At 39.4% G+C, this 21,311-nt stretch overlaps 2 protein-coding genes and 1 long non-coding RNA gene across 4 annotated transcripts; 2 read left to right on the top strand and 1 right to left on the bottom strand.

The window, feature by feature from the left end:
* Window positions 1-169: 169 nt before the first annotated feature.
* myl9a (myosin, light chain 9a, regulatory) lies at window positions 170-4,289 on the bottom strand. Its single transcript, XM_083521438.1, has 4 exons — window positions 3,936-4,289; window positions 1,816-2,022; window positions 1,549-1,710; window positions 170-803 (listed from the first exon to the last, which is right to left on the bottom strand). The coding sequence occupies exons 2-4, from the start codon at window positions 2,000-2,002 to the stop codon at window positions 628-630; spliced, it is 525 nt and encodes a 174-aa protein (XP_083377564.1). The 5' UTR covers window positions 2,003-2,022; window positions 3,936-4,289; the 3' UTR covers window positions 170-627.
* A 960-nt stretch (window positions 4,290-5,249) lies between these two features.
* Window positions 5,250-20,647, top strand: pfkfb2a (6-phosphofructo-2-kinase/fructose-2,6-biphosphatase 2a). 2 transcript variants are annotated; one of them, XM_083521401.1, is made up of 16 exons: window positions 5,250-5,375; window positions 6,237-6,372; window positions 6,832-6,957; window positions 8,228-8,324; window positions 8,557-8,623; window positions 8,750-8,824; window positions 9,237-9,293; window positions 10,239-10,363; window positions 11,401-11,608; window positions 12,740-12,886; window positions 13,981-14,085; window positions 14,373-14,502; window positions 14,958-15,020; window positions 15,248-15,312; window positions 18,904-19,068; window positions 20,255-20,647. In XM_083521401.1, exons 2-16 carry the CDS (start codon window positions 6,321-6,323, stop codon window positions 20,285-20,287), a joined length of 1,515 nt encoding a protein of 504 aa, XP_083377527.1. In that variant the 5' UTR covers window positions 5,250-5,375; window positions 6,237-6,320; the 3' UTR covers window positions 20,288-20,647. The 2 variants fall into 2 exon arrangements, with proteins under 2 accessions (XP_083377527.1, XP_083377526.1); XM_083521400.1 differs by lacking the exon at window positions 5,250-5,375 and having other exon boundaries at window positions 6,340-6,481.
* LOC310715164 lies at window positions 12,898-13,876 on the top strand. Its single transcript, XR_014530251.1, has 3 exons — window positions 12,898-13,372; window positions 13,403-13,669; window positions 13,715-13,876. It is a non-coding gene; the product is annotated as an uncharacterized lncRNA (long non-coding RNA).
* Window positions 20,648-21,311: the final 664 nt, after the last annotated feature.

The raw sequence follows: 21,311 nt of genomic DNA, 5'->3' as shown, positions 1-21,311 counted from the left end.
TATCCTAAATAAACTATCACTATTGATGACCAACATTCTCTTCTAACCACAGGGTGGATCACAGGCACTGATCTCCAGCGTTTCACGTTCTTCCATGTCTTGTAGTGCTTTCGGTCAAATTCCACTATAGTCACGAGAGGGTTATTTTATTCGCAACAACAATGGAAGATTGTGGAAACCAAAACAATGTTACTTTATTCAGTTAATCTTTCTTATTCGGTTTACAAAGAAAGAGGCTTAGAAAGAGATTGGGTTCAGAGCCAAATTTACAACAATGCTTATTTTATAGCTGTTGTTGGTGGATTGAATTTTTTATTTTACTTTAGCCGTATAATGATATCAATATGCAGTAAAGATGGCAGAATGAAGCCTTCATGATGCTGGATAGGCGGTGGTTTTGCAGACAGACAAATAATCCTGGCTAAATAGACATCGAAATGATTTTGTAAATAAGCTTTTTTGTCATGTAAATACCTCTCTCTCATCCAGGCCTAATCTGTGTGTGCACAAGAACCATTAGAGTACTTCTTATGCAGTACACAGTGACGTCATCAGCATACAATCACCATTTAGAGAAAAGTCCTGATTTCAGATGAATATATCTGGTATCCTGCTTCTTTGTTTTGTTTACATGTCATCTTTTTCTTTGGCACCATGTTTGAGGATGCGAGTGAACTCTGTGTAATTGAAGTTTCCTTTCTTGTCGATTGGTGCCTCACGGAAAAGCTCGTCGACCTCCTCATCTGTGAAACGGTCGCCCATGGTGGTCATGAGCTCACGAAGATAATCTTCGTGGATAAAACCTGCAGGATGAGACAGGTAGGATTCTGAGAGGAGAATTTGTAGATTGATTTGTTCCGGTTTCAAAACCATATATAAACCAGGAACCAATTTTGAGAACAGTTTTAACAGAAGTTCACTCGAAAATAATAGGTTTCAGCAATGTACAGTGGAAGCCGTTTGGGATTGGACCATTGTTTGTTTGATTTCACTTAGACGTTGTTTAAATGAAGCTCTCAAACAACTAACCAATGTATGTGATAAATCTTGAGGGAAATACACCAACTATCTGCTTTATATTAGTCAAATGATACTTTGGAAATATTCCTAGCATACGAAGTGGTATCAAAATGTTTCAAGACTAGTTTTGTAACACGCCAACAGATAGCAGCACAAGGCTGCACGCACAGTCACAGGAAGCACCGACCTTCAAAAGTCAGTGATTGAGTCAGATTTGACTCCTGCAGACTTCGCCCTCTTTCGAAAAAGTTGAAGATCCCGTTTAAAGGTCACCGTTTTGAGACATTGCAGAGATTCAGAGTGAATCGCAGAAGGTGCTTCGAAAAGAAAACTTCCAGGACACATTTCAGAAGTGGCAGGAACACTGGGGGCGCTGTGTTACTGTGCAAAGGAACTATTAAATAAAGTACTTTCTAGTAAACAGAGCTACTCTCGAAACGTTTTGATTCCACCTCCTAGATGATGGATGATACCATCAATAGCTACATCGTCGCTTTATCAGATTACATAAAAACAAAACAATCGTACCTGAGGCATCCTCGTCAAAGCAGGTGAAGGCGTTCCGTATGACCTCCTCGGGATCAGTGCCATTGAGTCGCTCTCCGAACATGGTGAGGAACATAGTGAAGTTAATCGGACCTGGAGCCTCACTCATCATGCCCTCCAGGTACTCATCTGAGGGGTTCTTTCCTAAAACAAACAGAATACAAAAGGAAGCAGTGTGCCATGTGTTCAAATCACCGTGTTGATGATATTCTCTTACAAGCTACCTATACATCATTTCTGAACAGTTACCAAGCGAAGCGAGCATGTCGTGAAGATCCTCTTTATCGATGAAGCCATCCCGGTTCTGATCGATCATGTTGAATGCCTCTTTGAACTCTTGGATCTGGGACTGATCGAACATGGCGAAGACATTGGAAGTCGCCCTCTGGGGGCGCTTTTTTGATGTCTTCCCCTTGGCACGCTTGGCAGCAGACATTTTGGCAGAAGGGTGTTGACCTTTAAATGAAAGGCATGATTGATAAATATCTCGTTCACACTTAAAGATGTTCCTCAAGGGTTTTTTGGATGGTAAAAAGAAGTCTGCATGCAACCTGCAGCTGAATTAATCCACATTAATACCTGGTGTATGATTTTACACAGCACTGAATTTTAGAGAGGAATAAATGATGAAGAAACTCCAAAACTCGAACTCGCCATGACATCATTGTTCTGAGAGTCACATTCGGGTCTTTTCACATAAACTAAGTTGATTAAAGTCTTGTTACAAAAATGATAATAAGGAAATTATAGCAGTAATAAATGATAGTACTTTGGATACTTAAGTACATTTGAAGGCAAATTCTTTTGTACTAAAGTTTAAAGGGACACTTTTAATTTTACTTGAGTAATAAAACATGTACATGGTTTGTGTACTTCATCCACCTCTGTACATTAATCCAAACAGCATCGTGATCATTGATGCAATTGAGGAAAAAAGCAAACTTTTTGTAAAGATTTGATGTGTTTCGGTCTCAAGATTGGTTTTCGTTTGAATTCCATCTTGAATGGCCTTAAGATTCGATCTTGCCTAGTCCTGGTCATGGATTTGTCTTGGTCTTAACTACAGCACTCTTACCAGAGCACCATAAACTCAAAACTAGTTCTTGAGAACAATCAATGGGGTTGCCAAGCAGCTAATATTTGCACAAATCAGCGAATTCACCAGCAAACAGCCCTGAGACTCTTCACCGAGACACTTTGTAAGTTGATGACAATCTAAAAAATATAGACAGTGATGGAATTAATTACTGGTCAAACATCAAACAATTACAGCCTTCACACAGCGTTCAGAATGTTCAGCCGTCCATGACACACCCATATTGCAAAAGAGCAATGGCCCGTACGAACCACTTTCATCTGGCCCACATCCCTCTAAGGAACAACGGCAGTGAACTCATCCGTGTCTGACTGCTGGAATTCAACCACAAATCAAACGCCGATACGGATGGATCTGGGACTTGATCTTAGAAATGAACATAAAGTGGAGTTTTTTGGGTCCAGATTGGTTTCTATGGTGCAGAGGACAGTCAAAAGTCTCATCTTCAACACTCTAATAATTATAGACAATATGTAAATATCTATAAACTCAAACTATTCTCAAGGTATCCATGATTTCCTGCACATTTGCTATATAACGTTCGATACTTTTTTGCTGAACCTCATCTATATTTGTCTCGGAAATTGTCTCGCCACTGTGTCCAAGTATCACCACGGCCTGTAACCAGAATTGTTTATTTCATTGTGAAGCTGAAATCCCATCGCATCCCCCCCCCACACACCCACCCCCACCTCTTTACCTCATCTAACCCCTGAGGAAACAAGAATCTTATCAGATGTTTATTTCTGCTTCTATCTGCTCCATAGCAGCTTTCATCTGCACTTATCCAATAGTGGCATTAAATATATCATTATACAAGTCTGCAATCTGTGTTTCTTGGACCGTTGCAGAACGATTGTAAAAGGGTTTAGCTGCACAGCCAAATTCCTGATCCGTGAGGTCTTTAGAGAAGTAAATCAGATTCTGTGAGCGCTCCTGCTCCTTCTTTCGGGGAAAAGTTTTAGAAAATAAGAACGGAGTAAATTTAATGGTGGAACTGACATGAGCAAGAAATATTCATTTAGCGTCACAGAAATGAGAAATCAGCATAAAAATGGTCAATAAAGTAAATTAAATTTTTCTGCAAAATGCAATTGGAGTTGTTTTGTTTTTTTTCAGTGAAGCAGAATTAAACATCTGGCATCTGTGATCATGTTTAAATAACGGTCCAGTAAATCTTCCAGAAAGACACCACAAAGCGAACACTTTTCCAGATCGAAAAAAAAATCTAAACAGCGTGTCCGAGAAGAAGATTGTGATGTGTGATGCTCACCTCGGTGTTAAGTGGCAGCTGGTTCAGAGCCTCGGTCTCGCTCCTGGTTCTCCCTCAGCATGGACCGTTTGTTTAATGTTTCAGCTTCTTCACCACACCTCCCCGTTCGTGACTCAGCCAATAAGGTCAACATCGTGCCTCAGGCAGCCGCTCAGGCCTTTAGCCTTACAAGGCAAAGGAATCTGGGAGCTCATGCTGTCCCACATCCTGAGAAGTTTTTACGCAAAAGAAAAAAAAAAAAGAAAGCAACACACTCCGGTTCCTGGAGGAGTTGCGAAGCCGAGGCCTTATTTAGCAAGCAAATGAGCAGTTGTACCACAGCAGGGCGATGTTTCCTTTACAGAAGTGTCACGGAAAACAAAGAACAGACTCTGGGAGACTCTGATTATAATTCCTTATAGAGGTCATGGAGAAAAGCAGCAGCAACGTTGTTCTGAAGATTCTCGCTCTAAAAATAAGGGTTGCAGTAATAATAGTGACATTTACACAATAATGGGTTATGAGCATTGTTGTGCATAAGTATTTACCCCCTAGGAAGTATTTTTACACATTTTTATGGCAGGAACATTTTTGGAACGAGGTAGAATTTTGGTCATGATGATACATTAGATAAAAAAATGGTGGGGTGGGGGGGTGTTAGGGTTAGGGTTAGATAATAGGGTTAGATTTATTTATTATTATAATTATAATAATAATAATAATTATTATTATTATTATTATGTAATTGTTTAATCTTCACATTTTATACTTTTATTATACTTTTATACTTTATATTTTTCCTTTTATTCCTTTTATATATTTTTTTATATTATATTTCTATTTAAATGCTGGACAGTGTTTAATAAAACAATAATATAATAATATCAAATGTAAAAAAAAGTATTATTATTATTATTATTATTATGAAGAAAATTTGTATTTCGATTAATTTAATTTTCTCATTTTAAATAAGCACATAACAATTGGTTCATTGGTGTTATTTTTTCATTTGTTAACTAAACATTAAAATAAATATGAAATAATATGAAGAATAAACATAAATACATATAAATATAAATGTCACGTTTTTATTATTATTATTATTATTATTATTATTATTATTATTAATATTATTATTCGCCATATTTAAATAAAAACACCCCCAAATATGATTATATTTAATTAAAAAAGTCTCACACATGCAGATTAATCTGTACTCAGCCTCCAAAAAAAAGTATTCAAATTTGATTGACGGGCCTGAAAGCCAATCAATAGAGCTCGCTCAAACAAGACGTGGGCTATTACTATGGTTGCTATGACGATGTGAACGCCTTCCTCGTCTGTTTGGCCAATCAGGGCGCAGAAGAGGCGGGACTTGTCAGAGCAACGCATCAAGTCGCTACTTCCTGAAACAAATCCGAGGAAAAACGTCTTCAGGGTGATTGTAGTGAAGTTAGGAAGGTGAGAACTGTGTGTGTGTGTGTGTGTGTGTGTGTGTGTGTGTGTGTGTGTGTGTGTGTGTGTGTGTGTGTGTGTGTGTGTGTGTGTGTGTGTGTGTGTGTGTGTGTGTGTGTGAGAGAGAGTTGGATTCTTTAGGGTAAGTCCGTGTTTTTATTATAACTACCACAAATAGAGGTAAAACAGTGGGGTATAAAATGTCCAAAAGACGCGGTTATTGTCCTGTTCAGGGTGCAAAAGTGAGTTATTCCATTATATAACATTGTATTGTTTATAAGTGCACCTATAGAGGGAGTGTGGAGGCGATTAGGATGGATCCAGGAACTTGTCCAGGTGTATAGAGCTGGGGTGGCACAGGGGTGGCACAGGGGTGGGCAATAAGTGTGCAATTAAGCCCTTACATTTATTAATCAAAAGAACAAGTATCTGAACTACAAAGGCGACTTAATAAAGCCAGTGGATGAGATAACGTCCTCCACCAAATATTACTGCACAAGAACAAGACTATTGAGCTAATAAATGCTAGTGAACAAAGTAAGACACCCCAAGGTGAGTCATGGGACACAACAGTAATACAAGGGAACGTAAATAAGTTATGGCCGTGACATAGAGATGTGTTTAAGCGAGATAAAACAAGAAGCCGTGGTGATGATAATGCACAGGATTGAGATCATTAAACCACACCCTCAATTTAGTGATATGAGATAAACAAGATAATGTGTAATATGAGATCATGTGAAATACAAGAGAAATAAGATCATGTGGAATATAAGGGAAAAAGATAAGAACATATTGCTGTCTTGCTTCCTGCATGAAACAAGTCATTAATCACTCAGCTAACCATGTGACCGTATCTGCTTGCAGCACAAACGCCGTCACAGAGGCTCGGAGTCGCCTGGGGCCGAGAGCACACGCCCCGGAGGTGCAGCAGGACCCGTACCGAGATCCATGGAGGCGAACAACCGAACGAGCAAGCCGAGGACCGGCGTGAAGAAATGCTGTGAGTGATTTGCAGTTGGCATAACACCATGTAACAACAACTTACAGAATGATCTGCATGAAATCCAACGTTCAGGAGCATTCAGCACTGAATCCTGGGAGAAAGACAAGTAAGGGCAAGAAGCAAGAATTCTTTTGCCACTTATTTATTCCTAAACCTCACATTTCAAAACAAAAAGCCTCGATGAGAGTTTAATATGAACGCAAACACAGTTGCCAGGTAGCATCTTAGCAAACTTTTGTGTCGAATAAAAAATATATATATTTTCTGCATAAAAACCTCAAACTGAAACATTCACACCCGTAGGAAAGCTGAAAGCTCTGTGACGCTGAGTTTACCGAGCCTGCAGTAAAGAGATTCTTTAAAGGGTTTTAATTAAGAACAGGCAGCGAAGACCATATAAGTAATATACAGACGTCGTTTTAATACATATGTGTGTTTCTGATTTCTTTTTCTCAGCGTGGGCGTCCTACATGACCAACTCGTCCACTCTGATCGTGATGATCGGCCTCCCGGCCAGAGGCAAAACCTACATGTCCAAAAAGCTGACTCGCTACCTCAACTGGATTGGCGTTCCCACCAAAGGTGCTGGAAAAATGTCAAGTCAAGTCAAGTCAAGTTTATTTGTATAGCGCTTTTCACAACAGACATTGTCTCAAAGCAGCTTTACAGAAAACAACAGTGAAGGTGAATGGTGTGCGTTTGTCCCTGATGAGCAAGCCGTGGCGACAGTGGCAAGGAAAAACTCCCTTAGATGATATGAGGAAGAAACCTTGAGAGGAACCAGACTCAAAGGGGAACCCATCCTCATATGGGTGACATCAAGAGTTTGGTCATAAATCTTTCAACAATACAGAACAATTTGTGATCATCATAGATCCAGCATCAGCTTCTCCATGCCAGGGCCTTTAAACACTCGGCATCTACTTCTCCATGATCATCCATAGGTCCATAATCTTCACGAGGTGGGACGTGACTGGAGCTGGCCAAACCTCAGGAAGCCTCGGGATGGGGAGAGAAAGAGAAGCAGTGGAGAGGAATTAGCGTAGCTGCTGTTCATGATATTAACAGCACAAGTTGATAATGTGCATGTGATCAGATGTTCTGGAGCACAAGGTTGTGATGTGATGTGTGTGATGTGTGTTATGTGTAGGCTTTGCTAAAAAGATATGTTTTTAATCTACACTTAAACTGGGAGAGTGTATCTGAACCCCGAACACTGTCAGGAAGACTATTCCAGAGTTTAGGAGCTAAATGTGAAAATGCTCTACCGCCTTTAGTGGACTTTGCTATTCTAGGAACTACTAGAAGCCCAGAGTTTTGAGATCTCAGGACGGATTGTAGCGTGTTAAAAGACTGGATAGATACATGGGAGCCAAACCATTTAGTGCTAAATGTATTATAATAGTTTAATAAATCATTAATAACTAGAGGTAGACCGATTCATAGGTTTTAACGATTAATCAGCACCGATAGTTGATTGCTGGTACTATTGGCTATTGTCTTTCTGCAAAAATTCGTACTGATAGTTTTTCCGGGTTGCGCCTGAGCTGGAGAAGGTTGCTGCTGTCATTATACAGTACGAGAGCGGCCTCTAGAGGCAGTTTACTGACACCACGTGCTGTTTTGACACTTGAGACTGTATGCACATGCTGGTTTATAGTGCATTAACTAAAGTTAACATATAAAATTTTAATTTACTTTATTTCACATGGAGTGTTTTGTTTAGTTTAGTTTTTTTTTTTGTTTATTTTTAATCATAATCATAACCTTGCATTTGCATGAGTGACTAAGCGTGTGTGTGTGTGTGTGTGTGTGTGTGTGTGTGTGTGTGTGTGTGTGTGTGTGTGTGCAGTGTTTAACCTGGGCGAGTACCGTCGGGAAGCCGTCCGCTCGTACAAATCGTACGACTTCTTCAGACACGACAACGCCGAGGCCATGAGGATCAGGAAGTAATTTTCACGTTCCACATTAAAGCGCTCCAAACTATTTAAGTGCTTTATTCCTTTTTTAGTTTTGTCCTGCTTTTTTATCTATTTATAGTTGCATGCAGTCGTTCTGTCAGAAGCTTTTTGACTCTCTGTTCTCTTTCTCGTCTGTGCAGATTTCACGTTCCTATATATTGATTTAATAATTGTATAAGTATTTGCATATAAAGGGCGACATGGTGATGTTTCTCCACAGACAGTGTGCTCTCGTGGCTCTGCAGGACGTGAACAGTTACCTGAACGAGGAGGGAGGACAGATCGCTGTGAGCCATTTACTTTCTATCTACTCTTTCACTGATATGACTCTATATAACTTTCTTCCTGAGACTGAGCAGATCTTCACTGAGATTTTCTTCTTGAAGCGATCTGTTGTGTTTAAACCTCCGCAGGTCTTCGATGCCACGAACACGACTCGAGAGAGACGAGATCTCATCCTGGAGTTCGCCCAGGAGAACGCGTACAAGGTCAGAGGCTCGCCGAGTAAAATAAATACATCAATAAAAAAGATGAAATGAATTTTTTTAGGACAAAAAAAAAAATTCTTCCTAATCACAATCATGTGGCACAATTATTGGCACCCCCGGGCACCCCACTTAATATGACGATATTGTTAAAAATGCATGTATCATAATAACACATTTTTTATTATATTTTGTAACGTAATTGTGTATTGTGTGGCATTTGTGATGTTGTGGATGTTCCTTTCAAACCTCAGTATGTGATCCTCTGGGATCCTGTGGAATCCTGTGGATCCTGTGTGTTTATTAGTTATTACTGCCTTAATATGGTGATATTTTGCGTGAGCACAAAGGAATTATGAAAGCAGTGGCAACATCAGGATGTTTTTCGTGTTCTCTTTTTTTTAATACCTTCCAGGTGTTTTTTGTTGAGTCGATCTGCGACGATCCAGATGTCATCGCTGAAAATATCATGGTATGTTTACGAATCATTGATAAAGTGTGATAGATAGATAGATAGATAGATAGATAGATAGATAGATAGATAGATAGATAGATAGATAGATAGATAGATAGATAGATAGATAGATAGATAGATAGATAGATAGATAGATAGATAGAATTGGAAACAATATACATTAAATACTGCAGTAATTAGTAATTCATTTACTGCAATAAACTGAAAATCCTGTAGGTGGCGACATATCAATAGTTTAGAAAGGAAATTTTGTTTTTTAAAGGAAAAATTTACCTTAATGGCATAATATAACATCTATCTATTCACACAATATTGACAAAAGTTTGTGGACACCTGAGTATAAGATTGGCATGTGCTTTTTAAACATCCCATTCCACATTTAGTGTCTATTTACTGTTATAACAAGCTCCACTCTTCTGGGAAGAAGATTGTGCAGTGAAGATTTGGGCTCATTCAGTCATAAGGGGCTTAATAAAGTCAGGGATTTATGTCAGAACTGATCCTAACATTCATCCCAAAGATGTTCAATAGGTCTATAGCAGGAGATCCTCCACATCCATGTAAAGCAGATCTTCATGGAGCCGGCTTTGTGCACAGGAGCATTGTCATGCTGGAGCAGGTCTGGGTCTCCTAGATCAAGTGAAGGGAAAATGTAAAGCTCCCATGTACAGACACGTCCTACAAAATTGTGCAAAGTCTGTCTTTCTATCTGTCTCTCTGGCTATCTGTCTGTCTGTCTATCCCTCTATTGCCTTATACAGAAAGAAAAATGTTAAAGATGAAACATTTAGATTCTAAAAAGAGAAAATGGAGGATGGAGAGATGGAGGGATAAATAGATAAAAGGGTGAATGTCAGCATCAATATTTTTTCTTACAGAACTTAAAGAAGAAGTGCTATATAGAATAAAGCTGACGTAACGAGGAACTCTACTGTGTTTAAGGACGTGAAGGTGTCGAGTCCGGACTACCCCGAGAAAGACCGTGAGAGCGTCATGGAGGACTTTCTGAAGAGAATCGAGTGCTACAAAGTCACCTATCAGCCCTTAGACCCAGACCATCATGAAAAGTAAGCGCAAGTGTCTGCTGGTGCAGTGTTGAGATTTGACCAGCAGGTGGCGGTGAAGCTCACGTGTCCACGTGTACAAGATAAGATCCTTGTTTTTCTCATCACATCATTCAGCCAGTTGGAGATGAGCGTAAACACACCTCTGCTTGGAAACTACATCGGATTCTAATTATTTTCCTGATTTTATTTGTGGGAATGGAAAGGATTTGTCAGCACGTCTGCGTCACATCTCGTTTTAGTTATAAATACCCGGATAACTAAAACGGAAAGTTCAGGAACGGGAAACAGGCTGATATGATCAAAATTCCTGAGAAGAAATTACTGACAACATGTATTTTTTTGGAAGAGGGTCTTTGATTAATCACACACACACACACACACACACACACACACACACACACACACACACGATAATAACCACATGCACAGACAAACCAGATTCATCACATTATTATGTATTAATCTTATTATAAATGATTAAATGAGTAGAGCTTCTCTATATGGACAAATTAGAAGATTGTGATTATTGGGACACATGAATCTTCCAGACATATGTGGTTCTTCCCCAAACTTGGAGGCCCATGATTGTCTTTGGATGTGGGAGCATGAAAAAGTTCCTTAACTCAAACTAGGAAATGGGTCTGATTAGAAGATCTCCTGCTATAAAGCTCCAGACCTATTAAACATAACGCTGACTGCACCCCAGGCCTCCTCACCTCACCTACATCACTATCTGACTACTAATTATCTCCACATAATCTAGTGGAACATCTTCCCAGAAGAGTGGAGCTCATTATAAGAGCAGATGGAGACTAAATGTGGAATGGGACGTTCAAAAAAGAAGTACAAACAGTAGCAATCTGATGGTCAGGTGTCCACTTACTTGTATGTTCATCCTTCTCAGACATGACACTTCATCATGTGTCATACATGATACCGAATGGAAAAAATGGAAAAGAAATTAATGGTGTTTTTGTGTGTGTGTGTGTGTGTGTGTGTGTGTGTGTGTGTGTGTGTGTGTGTGTGTGTGTAAACAGAGATCGCTCCTTCATCCAGGTGATCAACGTAGGCCAGCGCTTCCTGGTGAACCGAGTGCAGGATTACATCCAGAGCAAGATCGTGTATTACCTAATGAACATCCACGTTCACAAACACACCATCTACCTCTGCCGTCACGGAGAGAGCGAACACAACCTGCAGGGTCTGATCGGGGGCGACTCAGGCCTGTCCACTCACGGGAAAGAGGTGGACATACACAGCAACACACACACACACACACACACACACACACACACACAGACAGACAGACGTCTGAAAACGCTCACATCCCTGTACTGCGCATGAGCAAAACATTTCTGTTTTGGAGGTAGCAGAGCTGAAGATGTTGAGATGTTCGTTGGGAGTGACGACGATGGACAGGATTAGAAATGAGTTTATTAGAGGGACAGCGCATGTAGGACGTTTTGGAGACAAGGTGAGGGAGGTGAAATTGAGATGGTTTGGACATGTGCAGAGGAGGGACATGGGGTATATCAGTAGGAGAATGCTGAGGATGGAGACACCAGGAAGGATTAAAAGAGGAAGACCAAGGAGGAGGTTTATGGATGTGGTGAGGGAAGACATGCAGGTAGTTGGTTTGAAAGATGCAGATGTAGAGGACAGGGGGGGATGGAGACTCGTTTTCATACAGAGTTGCGGAAGGGAAGGCCAAAGCGGAGAGAAAATTTATGGAGAATCTCCAAACAGCGGAGAGTGTGAACATGAAAAGGTTTTAAATACGGAATAGGGACAGTTTCTTTCTGGAATGACTTTCCTTCGCTTATGAAAATAACCTCATCAGAAAATGGCTTATGTCATCAAATTCTATCCCTTCTGGTTTGATCAGATACGTGATAAATCAGGATTCAACTCTTCCTTCACAGTCAAAGTGACATCAGCTAATCCCTACAGTAAGACCACTAAAGCCAGCGGCTTATATGAACCCGTGACACACATGCAGTAAGACGTCTCGTTTCAGGTGCACAGCGATGAGCTTTACTGTGTAGGTTACTGCATAGAGTCAATACACACCTTCTAGGAATCACTAATATTACTAAATAAGAAAAAATACAATACAGTGGTATTGCTGTATTGGTGTCAATATTAAATTCAGGAAGTGATGTCATTGTATTTGACGTTCATGTTGCCAGACGGTGTCTGCGGCTGAATGTCTCAGTTTAACCCCAGTGTTTTTACTCCACTAATAAGCTTAACGTAAGTACAGCTGTGGTTAGTAAGTAGCTGTTACATCTGAACTGAACCCGAGCGTCTGGGTTTGATTCTGCCTCTGTTTAGTGTGTTTACTGTGTGTGTGCGTGTGTGTGCGTGTGTGTACAGTTTGCTGTGGCTTTGAGGGATTTCATAGTGGAGCAGAAGCTGGTGAATCTGAAGGTGTGGACGAGCCAGCTGAAGCGCACCATCCAGACGGCTGAGGCTCTGGGCGTTCCGTATGAGCAGTGGAAAATCCTCAACGAGATTGACGCTGTGAGTCAGAGCGCCACCAGAACGCCTCCACATGCCACCTGCTCTGGCTCTTACTGACCTTGAACGGGCCGAGGGCTCTTTTAACATAAACGCCTGTCACAATAGTCAAGACTGTGGATTTTATTCTTTCCAAGAGTGTCAAAAATGTAAAAAGGGTTCAATTTCTATCATTCTATAAAGTTTACAGTGCGTATACATCAAGTTTGCATTGAGCTTACAGTGAGTTTACAGAGTTTGCAGTGATTTTACAACACTTTTACATCAAGTTTACAGTGAATTTACAGCAAATCTACATTGATTTTACAGTGAGATTACAGCACATTTACATAAAATTTTCTGTGAGTTTACAGCAAGTTTACAGTGAGATTAAAGCAAGTTTACAGTTAGTTTACAATAGGTTCACAGTGATTTTACAGTGAGAGTACAGCACGTTTACATCACATTTACAGAAATCTTAAAGTGAGGTTACAGGGAGTTTTTGCTGAGGTTACAGTGAGTTTCTAACAGGTTAACAAGGAGAATGTTTTAGCTAGTTTACAGAGCTGTTAAGTAGTTTACAGCAACTTTATTATGAGTTTACACCAAGTTTATTATGAGTTTACACCAAGTTTATTATGAGTTTACAGCAAGTTTACAGTGAGTTAACGCCCAAGTTAAAGTAAGTTTGTAGTAGGTTTTCAGCAAGTGTACAGTGAGTTTATAGCAAGTGTACAGTGAGTTTATAGCAAGTGTACAGTGAGTTTACAGCAAGTTTACAGTGAGTTTATAGCAAGTGTACAGTGAGTTTATAGCAAGTGTACAGTGAGTTTGCGCTCAGATTACAGTGAGTTTTAAGTAAGTTTACAGCAAGTTTATAGTGGGAGATTTTTAGCTAGTTCACAGAGGTGTTTAGAAGTTTGCAGCGAGTTTATTTTATAAGTTTACAGAGGATGTTTTGCAAGTTTACAGCCAGTTTGCATCAGGTTTAAAGTTTAAAGCAGATATTTATAGTACAGTTTAATTTGTACAATTCCACTGTAGAATTTTAATGAATTTTTTTCATTTGAATATCAAATATGAATATATAAATATCTGCTTTTGTTTGCTTCTTTAAGGGAATCTGTGAGGAAATGTCCTACGACAGGATCAAGGAGAAGTATCCTGATGAATTCTCTATGAGAGATCAGGACAAATATCATTACCGTTACCCAGGAGGGGAGGTGATCACCAGCACTGTGCTCATACAACACTTCACTTCACTTCCACACAAACTGATATAAACACATTTACAGCTGAGTGAATAATTTTTTTCAAAGATCAAGGACAATTGTTCTGCTGTTATGTCTAAAACATATCTGTACAGGAGACACGTTTATCTTTTGTTCACACAAGACTTTAACACTCGATAATTGAATTAAATATGTAGACGAATCGAAAAATAGATTTCAGCAATCTTATCTGTTAGAAGGCTGACTGCAGTCTTTTTTTCTCCACACGGTTGCTGTAGTCGTACCAGGATCTGGTGCAGAGACTTGAGCCGGTGATAATGGAGCTGGAGAGGCAGGGCAACGTGCTGGTTATCAGTCACCAGGCCGTCACCAGATGCCTGCTTGCGTACTTTCTGGACAAAAGCGCTGGTCAGGATTTGTCTTACTCCTAAACACAAAAAAACACAAAAAAAAAACTATAAATCTTTAATACTATAATAATGTAGTGTGTGTGTGTGTGTGTGTGTGTGTGTGTGTGTGTGTGTGTGTGTGTGTGTGTGTGTGTTCTGGCAGTTATCTCTACATTTGCCATATGGGCTCTTTGATTACCATTGCTTTTGTGTTTGCTAGCATATCAAGGGTTCTGGTTTTACAAAGGGTTCTACATTTACCATAGATTCTGTGTTTACTGCCATCCCGGGTTCGATGGAAGCCAAGGGTTCTTCATTAACTAAAAGTTTATTTTAGAAAAAATATCATCTCCTTCTTCTCCTTCAGAAAGGATTTTAACTAATATATTTGCCACTGTGGGTGTTTTCCTCCTGCACCCCACTGTCTCCGCCCCCCCGTTGGGTTTCTAATGTAGGCTTGTGTTTGTTTTCCAGATGACTTGCCCTATCTGAGGTGTCCTCTCCATGTGGTGCTGAAACTCACCCCTGTGGCTTATGGTAAACACTTTCATTGTGGAAAGCTGACTCTCTTGCTATTCACTGCATTTCCTGGAAACTGCAGATTCACCATCCATCCGTTGATCCATAAAACATTTATAATTCATTAAAAGTCCGGGTCAGGGGTTAAAAAAGTGTGATAAAGATTTAATATATTGATTAATATACTGCAAGTGGATGTGTGAATGTTTATTAGCACTGATTTCACCCTTCATTCCTCTTTGCAGGTTGTAAAGTGGACATGTTCGACCTGAATATTGAAGCTGTGAACACACACCGGAACAGACCACTCGTAAGACCTGGGAGTATTTTTTACCATTTTTTAAAGTTGAATGAAGGAAACGAATGTTTATAGCTGCTATAATGTAAGTTATAACTCGCTTTTTGGACGTTCCACACCTTCTCGTATAACTCTAATTAGATTGAGCAGTCGTTGCTGAAATAACTTTTTGAAGTGTAAAATTTCTACAAATTGCAAGATGTATGTAATATTTCATGGCGTTGATTATTTTTCCTCGTGTTTTATTCATACCGCCCACGCACGTTTATATCGGCAGCCGTTCGAGATAAACGTCTTTCTGCTTCGATGAGGAATCCAGCTGATTAGAACTCAGCTGATTGTTGGGTTTCGGAGGTTCCTGTTTGCGTTCCATTCTGGGAAAATGTCGTGATACCGTAAATACGCTAGGAAGAGGGTGGGTTTGATAATTACAGCTTTTATATCATAACTATCCAGACTGTACTCAGTCCAGGCTACATCATCATCACGATTTTATATAATAGGTTTCATAGTCTTACAATGTTATCATACAATTTCCGATATTTATGATACAGTTTAATTCAATAATATAAATGGTGATATTGTACATGACGTCATGCGTTTTATGCATACAAGAGAAAAATAGAGTTCAATTAGCAAAACACAAAACTAGCTAGATTTAGATTTCGAGGTTACTATTACAGTAACTATGCTAATCCAAATAAAATGCCCATGTAATATTAAATACTCCACTTGAATTGTGCAATGTGCAAATCTTACATAAAGGAGTGTAAAATGATGGTACTGATCTGCAGTCTGGACAAAAAGGGTGTCACTGGCTAATGTTTATTACCCTCGCTAGCTAAACTGGCAGTGAGGACTTGTGGACTTTTTAACACTGCTTTAAGTAGTTCAGTCCTTCATCTGCACCTCATCCTGCTTTCTAACAAAAGATCTATCATGCAACATTATTACTATGTTGTATATGAAACATAAGAGGACGTGTATGATGGGAATCAACTGTTGTGCCGAAAGAACTGGAGGCATAATTAAAAAAAACACTGTTAGTGCTAGTTTTTCTGTGGTAAATCCCAACGCCAAACTATTTAGAAAGGAAAGATTTTTAGTGTGTTTTTATTTAATCCTCACACCCAATCAAACCCAAACAGGATTCATGGTTCTGCTGCGCATTACAGCAGATCAATCCGAGTTCCTCAGAGGTTCTCACTCGTTTTTCAGTAATGTTTTTGCCACCAGTTGAACAAATCACATTATTAATTTTTTCCCCTAAATTTTCTGTTTGGGTTGAAATGAGACTGGTTGAAAATTTGTACTTCTAGTTACAACATACTTAAAAAAAACAACAACTGCAACATGAAACTTTATTCGGAGTAAAACGCTGAAATATTTAAATGTCCAGATGAAATATGAAGCTACTGTACCGTAGGTGTATCTACTGTGTGTGTAAATGAGAATGAATGTTTTTCTTGCTGAACCTCCGGAAATACTTTCATCCAGTTTTTACCAATCGTACAGTGAAGGGAAGTATTTTGGCCAGGATGTGGTTCTGAGAAATGCAGTGATCTACAGTCATGGAGAATATTTCACTCGCATAACGCTTTCCAACAGGATGAGTGGTTTGGAAGATTACCCACAATCCTCCACACTGTTGCTATTTCTACAGTGGCTTGTCAGGCCAAATCTCAAATTGGCCTCCTAGGACTAAGTAGGATGAAACAATGGAGCGGAATTGAGAGCATCTCAGGCCACATGGTTGATGTCGAGTTTTGATTCGTTGCTTTTGTCCAGTTTCCAGTTTCTTGCAGTGTGTTGTTTTTGTGGTGTGGGTGTATCGGCTCGACCACAGTGACTGTTAAAGGCACACAACCCACATTTGTGTGTGTGTGTGTGTGTGTGTGTGTGTGTGTGTGTGGAAACCGGAGGTTGACACAACTGATATTCATCACTACAACATTCAATACACAATTAAAACTTTTTCTCTCTCTCTCTCTTTTTGTCGCTCTCTCTATCACTCTCTCTGTTTGTCTCTCTCTCTCTCTCTCTCTCTCTCTCTCTCTCTCTCTCTCTCTCTCTGTCTGTCTTGTTTTGTCATTCTCTTGCTTGCTGTCTCTCTCTGTCTCTGTTGTTGCGTCTTTCTTTTTTCGATCACTCCTCCTCTCTGTTTCTCTCTCTTTCCATCTCTCTCACTCCCTCTCTTTTTCTCTCTATTTGGTCTACGTTAATGTACAGATCTCATCTCATTAGATGTGAATATCGACAATACTTTTTATTTAGTGAGTAAATATGGAGCTTGTGTTTTTTACCGTCACTGGTCAACAGCTCTCACCTACTCAGCGGAAGAACCCAGTGTTTTTCCAGCTCCAGACGTGAACTCGACAGTTATCCCTCAGACAGATCGCACGTTTTGGACGTCAAGGTCCTTTAAATAGCGCTGTTGTAATTTCTAACCACTGTTGTGTCTCCGGTGATAAAACCAAACGCCAGACAGACCACAGTTTACACTACAGCTGAAAGCTTCAGGAATCGTCTACTTTCTGACTCGATACACTTTTACTACACTCGTTTAATGACCAGTTTAATGTAGTAAAACTGATGCCACATGAAAATCCACACTGACCGTGAATATTTTAATGATAGTTAAAGTGTCAAATGTGGAAAAACTGTTGAAGAATTCTGACGAAAGGTAGTCGGAGTCATTTTTCTTCTTAAACTCGCTTTAATTGGCATAAATGAACAAACAAACATAAGTTAGTAAGTGAATAAATAAATACTTACAGCGATTACAAAACAGGGCCAGGAGAAACAATCTTATAAATCTGATCACACCGCAAATTTCTCCACAGTTTAACTGCAGTTTTCATTATTTTTGCAAGATTTTAATGGAATATTAATAATAAAAAAATATATATAATTTGTGTCAGTCTGAATAATCACAATAATAAATAAAATGTAATCAAATATTATATTAGAAATAATAACAATAAAAAAAAATGTAAGTGTGGAAACGTAGGAAAAGTTTTGAATTGAAATAAAAAGCTTTCATGTTTGATTGTGGGGGTGAGGGTCTGATCTCATCTTTTGTCTTCGTCTCCTGCGCTCTGTCTTACAAAAGTTCTTCTGTTAGAGACAAACATGCCACATTTGGACTCCACAGAACTTCCTCCCAGTCATTCACTCTCTAAATCTTGTGTGCTTTTGTCTTTTTCTGAGATTGTTCCATAGACAGGAACATGCATGTGTTACAAAGACCATAATAGACTTGATGTTTAAACACCTTTCAGAGGCACTAATCAAACTGGAGCTTAAAGTATTATAATCATGATACTATTATTTATTTAAATTATTAAAAACAAGATTAAGAAAACAATATTTTGGTAATAGAAATGAAATAAACGCTTTGTATTGCACTCTACTGACGCTGGGGTCCTGCCAGTATGTCTTTCTGCCAACATTTTCTCAGCCCTTTTTTTCCCAGTGTTTGCTCCAGACACAGGGGAACTCTGTTTTCGTTGCCAGTATTTTGACATTTTCTTTGCGCATGTCACAGAGCATCGACGTGCCCTTTTCCTGACTCTGGCGTTTTCTCTGTTCTCTGTTCTTCAGGCCAACAGTAAACAAGGGGCCCTGAGGAGAAACAGCTTCACTCCCATGTCGAGTCAGGACCAGGTGAAGCGGCAACGAGTCTTCAGCGTCGGAAACCCGCCGCACACCCCTCTGCCTCCATCGCTGAGCTCCACGGACGTCTTCGAGGAACTCACTGAGAAACAAGTTAGACTTCTTATACGTAGAGACACCAGAGAACAAAGAACACACACACATATTTACAAAAGCATCCAAATACAGCGTTAATGCTCATTTTGTTGCTTTGTTTTTGGATATGAGCCCTAAAGGTCACTATGAACAACTTAAATGAAAAAAGACCTGTTGATGTTTTTCCATCCTCCATTCTCCATTCTCCATTATCCTGTTTTAGCCTGGCAGGAGCTAATTGCTTTTCTGCACACCACCTATACAAAGAGTGGTTGTTAGAGCTACTATAGCTCATTAAAGCTCTTTCAGTGTGTGTGTGTGTGTGTGTGTGTGTGTGTGTGTGTGTGTGTGTGTGTGTGTGTGTGTGTGTGTGTGTGTGTGTGTGAATAGATCTCTTGTATCTGCTTGATGATGCCGATTATGCTGGTCAGCTTCAAGAAACCATCTGATATATCAATGTCTCAAAAGCATTAGTTTTGCACATGAGCTTTGAGGCTACTATAGGAATGTGTTTCTGCCACAATAAAAAAAAGAGTTTGCCTGATTCCGACTTTATTTCTCGCTATTCTGTAGTGCCAGGAAGTTTAACACACTGAATATTAAACAGGTCAATCCATAGATCGATCTGTAAAACTATAGATAACATAAAGGACTACTTCAGTCATGATTACACAAATTACACAAAGGCTAACTTTTGGTTGTTAGAAGTCAAAACTGCAAGAAATGAAGTTGGAATTGTGTGGAAAAAGTAATAATTTACTGAAATAAAGTCCCAATTGTGATGAATAAAGTCAGCATTGGCACAAATAAAGTAGGAAATAGGCAAACTTTTTTTTTCTTATGTGGCGGAAACAGGCTTCCATAGCTATCAGGTAAATCAAGCTAATGAAATCATTACACAATGAAGTCGTCAGTTGTTTGAGTCATTCATTGTCTCAGACTCTGGTGTGGTTTCTGACTCCGTACGACACGTCCCTATCAATACAATGTAGAAAAAAGGTGCCACGAACGTCACGTAGCTCCGTCATTTTTCACCATGGCGCATAGTCTGTCGTCAATCCGCAATGGAATCGGATTCTGGCGTGTGGATATTTTTGTTAGAAGTGATTCAGATGATGATACATTTCCAGTTTTTTGCCGTGTCCTTATTGGGAGATTTTCTGAATCTGTTTATATTCTAAACTTGTTGTTTTGTGGTTCACAGGAAACGCAGAACAGCTCGAGCTCTGGAGATTAAGACATTGAGCTGATATGAAAACACACAAAAGCTCCAGTCTCCACCCAGATGAGTCAAACTCTCACCTTGCACCGTCTTGTATCCAAAGCCGAGCCCAGAAACTCTGCGTGTAGGTCTGTCTGTCTGTCTGTCTGTCTGTCTGTCTGTCTGTCTGTCTGTCTGTCTGTCTGTCTGTCTTTGTGTTCACACTGTTCTTATTAGCACCAATATAGTCTATTAGAATTAAATGTAACTTTAAACAGACAAAAAATATGCCGTTAATAAATGAATCCTTTTGGCCGATTGCTGTGAGATATGAGGAATAAAATACTTCAGGATGTGCTGTTAGAAGAACTTAATAAACTTTTATTTATAAAGAAAGTGATATATATATATATATATATATATATATATATATATATAACATTTTATTTGTTAGTCATTTTTGGCCGTGTGAATTGTGTGACATCGGACGCTTTTCATTTCATTGAGGTCGTGTAATACAGTAACACTTCCGAACCCACCACTGAATCCTCCTTCTGCACTTGTGAATGTTGTCGTGATGCTGCAGTGGAATAATGAGTCAATCAGGGAAGTAAGTTGTGTAATTCTTTTGCGCACTAATCCTAAAGACTTAGACTAGATTGCGTCTTACACAATCAAATTAGCACAACAAGAATGCCTTCGAAAAACGGATAATCTGATTTTCCATCACGACTAAATCCACATCCCTGTATTGCTTTGTACTATTGCTATCAAATTCTGTGCCTTTTTATCTCTGGGGAAAGAGAGAGGGGGTGGGGCTTCTTCCACTAAATCTCAGAAAAGGGGCGTGGCCTTTGTATCTGTATATGTATCAGTCCACAGAATCTATTCCTGTAACGCTGTGAATAAATTACCTCAGAAAGCTGGATAGTCGGAACTCGGAAAAACACAAACGGCTGTTTTATTTGTGAAAAAAAAAATTTATGTTGGCATCAAGCTATAATATATGAAAACAAATATTGGGACACATGATTTCTCCACCCATATGTGGTTCTGACCC

This window comes from Silurus aristotelis (assembly GCF_946808225.1).
Source record: "Silurus aristotelis genome assembly, chromosome: 19".
Classification (NCBI taxonomy): Eukaryota; Metazoa; Chordata; class Actinopteri; order Siluriformes; family Siluridae; genus Silurus; species Silurus aristotelis.
This window is presented reverse-complemented; position numbering and strand designations above follow the sequence as displayed.

Coding starts and splice junctions, on each gene's coding strand:
- myl9a (XM_083521438.1), bottom strand. CDS start 2,002: ATGTCTGCTGCCAAGCGTGCCAAGGGGAAGACATCAAAAAAGCGCCCC. Junction 1,711..1,815: donor CGACATGCTCGCTTCGCTTG/GTAACTGTTCAG, acceptor TGTTTGTTTTAG/GAAAGAACCCCTCAGATGAG. Junction 804..1,548: donor CTTTGACGAGGATGCCTCAG/GTACGATTGTTT, acceptor CTCATCCTGCAG/GTTTTATCCACGAAGATTAT.
- pfkfb2a (XM_083521400.1), top strand. CDS start 6,421: ATGATCTGCATGAAATCCAACGTTCAGGAGCATTCAGCACTGAATCCT. Junction 11,609..12,739: donor TGTCCACTCACGGGAAAGAG/GTGGACATACAC, acceptor GTGTGTGTACAG/TTTGCTGTGGCTTTGAGGGA. Junction 14,086..14,372: donor ACCGTTACCCAGGAGGGGAG/GTGATCACCAGC, acceptor CGGTTGCTGTAG/TCGTACCAGGATCTGGTGCA.